Source organism: Lepidothrix coronata, unplaced genomic scaffold (assembly GCF_001604755.1).
Source record: "Lepidothrix coronata isolate B3197 unplaced genomic scaffold, Lepidothrix_coronata-1.0 Scaffold572, whole genome shotgun sequence".
In the NCBI taxonomy this organism is placed as follows: Eukaryota; Metazoa; Chordata; class Aves; order Passeriformes; family Pipridae; genus Lepidothrix; species Lepidothrix coronata.
Genome location: NW_016690752.1, coordinates 25,613 through 30,207, shown reverse-complemented (window position 1 = coordinate 30,207; position 4,595 = coordinate 25,613). Strand labels below are relative to the sequence as shown.

The 4,595-nt window shown below is 70.3% G+C and overlaps 1 protein-coding gene across 1 annotated transcript in view; it reads right to left on the bottom strand.

The window, feature by feature from the left end:
• Positions 1–2,871, bottom strand: part of CARNS1 (carnosine synthase 1) — a 7,512-nt gene extending 4,641 nt beyond the window's left edge. Inside the window, exons 1-5 of the mRNA XM_017839914.1 lie at positions 2,829–2,871; positions 2,627–2,645; positions 1,472–1,703; positions 1,001–1,090; positions 288–775 (exon numbers count right to left, since the gene is read on the bottom strand). Of these exons, the coding sequence (XP_017695403.1) occupies positions 288–775; positions 1,001–1,090; positions 1,472–1,703; positions 2,627–2,629 (813 nt within the window). The 5' untranslated portion in view covers positions 2,630–2,645; positions 2,829–2,871. The remainder of the gene's footprint in view (positions 1–287; positions 776–1,000; positions 1,091–1,471; positions 1,704–2,626; positions 2,646–2,828) is intronic.
• Between the last annotated feature and the right edge of the window lie 1,724 nt (positions 2,872–4,595).

Here is a 4,595-nt window from a genome sequence, read left to right as displayed (position 1 = left end):
CGGTGCCACACCAACAGCCACCCCACCACCTGTGTGTACCCCCATGTCACCCCACACCATGGTCACCACCTGCATGTGCCAGTGTGCCACCCAGGGCCACCCCAACAGCCACCCCACCACCCCGGTACAGTTGTCATCCTCATCCTCATCCACCAGTAGGGGACACCCTACTGGTGTGTGACCCACAGGTGCCTCCACTGTGCCCCTGTGCCCCGCCGTGCCCATGCCCCTTACCCCTACCCCCCTGCCATGCCCTGTGGGTACCCCCCGTGCCCCCCTGTGCCCACCTGGCTGTAGGGCTCCATGGCGGTGCCCCCCAAGAAGGCGCCCACCTCCTCCTGCACCAGGCTGTCCTGGCCCTGGGGGTCCTGCAGCCGCACCAGCCTCACCCCGGGTACCTCCAGCTCGGCGGGCAGGTCCCCCCGAGCCCCCAGGACGAAGGCCAGCGTGGGGGGCACGGGCAGCTTGGCACGAGCCGCCAGCACCCAGCGGGTGACCAGCAGGTCCTCAAGGCGTCGGGCGAGCGGGGCCGAGCCCCCCGTGGGGCAGTCGAGGTCACGGGCCAGCTCGGCCGCCCAGCCGCCCTCGGGGTCCCACGGCGCGAACGTGCCCGTCACGTAGTTGGCACGGCGGGGGGGCACGAAGGTCTCCAGGGCGCTGTGACCCCCCACCTTGAAGGAGACCCCCTGGGAGAGCAGCAGGGACCAAGCGCCGGGACACGACTCCGACGGCACCCGGCTGGCCCAGGTGGGTGACAGGCACAGCACCATGGCACCTGGGGGCGGGCAGGGGGTGGGCAGTGAGGGCCCCGCACCCCCTGACACCCTGGGGTGGCGTTTGCTGCTGGACTGGTGTGTACTGGGGTTAGTGGGGCACGGGGGGTCGGTGCCACCCTCCTCCCCTGCCTCAGTTTCCTTCCCAGCCCCGGTCACGCAGCACAGGCGGGTTTGGGGACACCCCACTGTGGGGTCAGGGCTGGGGACAAGGGGACCTTTCCCACCTGGGCAGCGGGTGCCACCCTCCAGTAGGACGGGCAGGAAGGCGGTGGGGGAGCCCAGGATGCAAACGGTCATGTCCAGCGGGCCAAATCCTGCCGGGAAGGGGAGGGTCAACAGCCCCGGGGTGGGAACCCCGGTGCCACCCTGTCCCTGGCACCCCAGCTCGACTGGGAGACCCCAAATATCCCTTGTCCCGAGCCCGGCACTGTGCCCCCAGTGCCGCCCCAGTCCCTGCCACCCCCGTGTCCCCAGGCTGGCACTATTCCCTCATCCCAGTCCCTGCCACCCCCATGTCCCCAGCCTGGCACTATTCCCTTATCCCAGTCCCTGCCACCCCCATGTCCCCAGCCTGGCACTATTCCCTTATCCCAGTCCCTGCCACCCCCGTGTCCCCAGCCTGGCGCCGTTCCCCCACCCCAGCCCGTGCCACCCCCGTGTCCCCAGCCTGGCGCCGTGCCCCCCGTGCCTCCCACCCGTGCGGGGCTCTGCGGAGCAGTCCAGCGTGGGGGGCAGCCCCTCCTGGCACAGGGCGCTCTGCAGCCGCTCGAAGGCGTGGGTGGCACCGTCGGGGTCCCCGCTGTCCCCGGGCACGTCGCCATCGGGGGCCTCGTCCTCCAGCCAGCCTGGGCACAGCGCCTCGGGCCCTGCCCACTCCTGCTCCGCAGGGCTGGGCACCCGCTCCGGGCTCGGCTGGGCCATCGAGAGCTGCGGGAGCAGGGACCGCGCTGGCACGGGGCTGGCATGGGGAGAAGGGGGTGGCATGGGGCTGGAACTGGGATAAGGGGGTGGCACGGGGCTGGAACTGGGATAAGGGGCTTGGGATGGGGCTGGAACAGAGCTAAGCGGATGGCATGCAGTTGAGGGGCTGGTATGTGAGGTTGGCACGGGCTAGAGGGCTGGTATGGCGGTGGCATGGGGCCAAGGGGATGGCACGGGGCTGGCATGGGGCTAGTGGGTTGGCATCACGCTAGTATGAGGCTTGCATGGGACTAAGGGAGAGCACATGGCTGGCACAGGGCTGGTGTGGGGCTGCCACGGCTCTAAGGGTTTGTTGTGGGGCCAGTGGCTTAGCGTGGGACTGGCATGGGGCTGGCACAGGTCTGAAGGGCTGCTATAGGGGTGGTATGAGGCTGGCGTGGGGCTAATTGCTTGGCACGGGTCTGGCACGGGCCTAAGGGGCTGGTATGTGGGTAACAGGCTGGCACGGGGCTAAATGGGTTGCCGTGGACTGGCATGGATCTGGCTCGGTTTTGAGGGGCCGACAGGGATCTAAGGGGCTGGCGTGGGTGTGGCACGGGGTTGTCACGGGGGCAGACACCGGGCGGGCACGGGGGACACGGCGCAGACGCAGCGTAGGGGCACCGGGCGCCGCTGCCACCCGCGGGTGGGGGTGTCGCGGTGCCGGGGGGCTGCGGGCGCCGGGCACAGCGCCACCGCCTCGGGGACAGCGGGGCAGTGCCAGCCGCCGGGGCCACCAGCTCCCGGACAAAGCGTCCCCTTGTCCCCGCGGGGTCACGCGGAGGGTGGGCACAGCACGCCACGCTGCCCCGCGCCAGTGCCCGGCACCGCCGGGGTCCCCGGGGTGGGCACACACCTCCGCCCGGACCCCCCACCCGGGGGCCACTCACCATCCTGGTGACAGAGGGGCTGCAAGAGAAGGACAGGCGGAGTCAGTGTGGCTCCTTGGGGACCTGCCAGCCCCCCCGGCCACACCCCCACAGTGCCGAGAGCCCCCTCTAGAGCCCCCCATGAGAGAACCCCTCCCGCAGCACCCACCAGAGCCTGACACCCTTCCTGGGGCACCCCGGGTGCCAACTCTGGTGCCCCCACCTTGTCCCCTCGGTGCCAACCCCAGCGGCCCCAGTTTGTTCTCTTGGTGCCAGCCCCACAGTGCCATTCCTGGTGTCCCGAGGTTGACCCCTCTGTGCCAGCTCCAGTGGCCCCAGCTTGTCCCCTCGTTGACCACCCTGGCGACCCCAGATTGACCCCTCGGTGCCAGTCACGGTGGCCCCGGGTTTTCCCCTCGGTGCCAGCCCCGGTGGCCCCGGCACCTCCGGCTGAGCCCTCCCAGGGATTAGTGTAATCCCGTGCCAGCTCAGCACAGCCGGGGGCAACACCCCCAGCCCCGGGGGTGCCAAGGTGCCCTGGGGGTGCAGACCCAGGTCCCCGGGGTGTCCCCGGCCCCCAGGGTGTCCCCAGCCCCGGCAGGTGCCCGGCAGAGCTGGCACGGAGGGAAACTGAGGCACGGAGCTGAGCGGTGCCCACTGGCAGCCACGCACCGAGGCACCCCCCGCCCCCCGGGGTGCCGGGACCTCAGGGGGACGCGGCGGGGGGGTGTCCCCAAGGGGTGGCCGGCACCCGGGAGCAGGGTTGGGGGACACACCGCTCGGTGACATGGCACAAGAACCCCCCAAAACCCATCCACGAGGCAGCCACCGGGGTCCCTCCAGGTCCGCGCCCCCCCCCAGCCTGGGGACCTCCCTGTCCCCCTCCACCCCCAGCCGGGAGGTGGCCCTGCGGTCCCCAAGCTGGGACAGCCGTGTCCCCCGGTACCTTGGGGTGGGAGCCGTGGCCTGAGAGCGCGCAGGGGACGAGGGCTCGGGGACAACTGGCACAGGGGACACCGGCCGGTCTGGCCTTTAAACCCCCCCCGCGCCACCCCGGGGTGCCAACCCCCGGCCCCGTGCCCCGGATTAGGCGACACAGAGCCCCATTGTCCCCTCTGCCACGTCGCGCCAGGCGCTGGCACCTCTGTCCGTGTCCCTGTCCCTGTCCCCGTCGCCAGGGAGGGACACGCTGCCACAGCGGGGCCCGGGGCGTGGCTCAGCCCGCCGGGGTGTCCCTGTCCCCCCGTCCCGTGTCCCCAGGCTGGGCACGCCCTCTGCCCCCCCCCGCCCCGGCCCCCTGTCCCCAGCGTGGCGGAGCTGCCAACACGCACGTCCCCGGGCTTATCTCCAGCTGCCTGCGGTGTCACTGTCACCGTCACCGTCACCACCACCGGCAGGCACGGGGCCACCAGCGCGGCTGCTGCGCCGCAGGGCCCTGCACGCGCTGTCACCCGCTCCCTGTCACCCGCTCCCTGTCACCCGCTCCCTGTCACCCGCTCCCTGTCACCCGCACTGTCCCCTGCACCATCACCTGCAGCCTTGTCACTGCCACCCCATCACCTGCATCCTGTCACCCACAGATTGGCACCCACGCTGTCACCCGCACCCTGTCACCCACACCCCCATCACCCACACCCTGTCACCTGCGCCTGGTTACCCTCACCCTGTCACCCGCACTGTGTCACCTGCACCACCACCCCCCGCACACCTGCACTGTCACACCGCTCCGTGCACACACACACATGTTCAACACACACACACGTGTGCACACACCCCATCACCCTGTCACCTGCATCCTGTCACCCGCACCTTGTCACCTGCACCCTGTCACATGGGCACGTGCACACACATGGGCACGTGCACACACACGTGCATACACACACATACGTCTGCACACACACACACATGTGCACGCACACACATGTGCACAGACATACATGTGCACACACATACATGTGCACACACGTGCACACACATGCACACACACGCA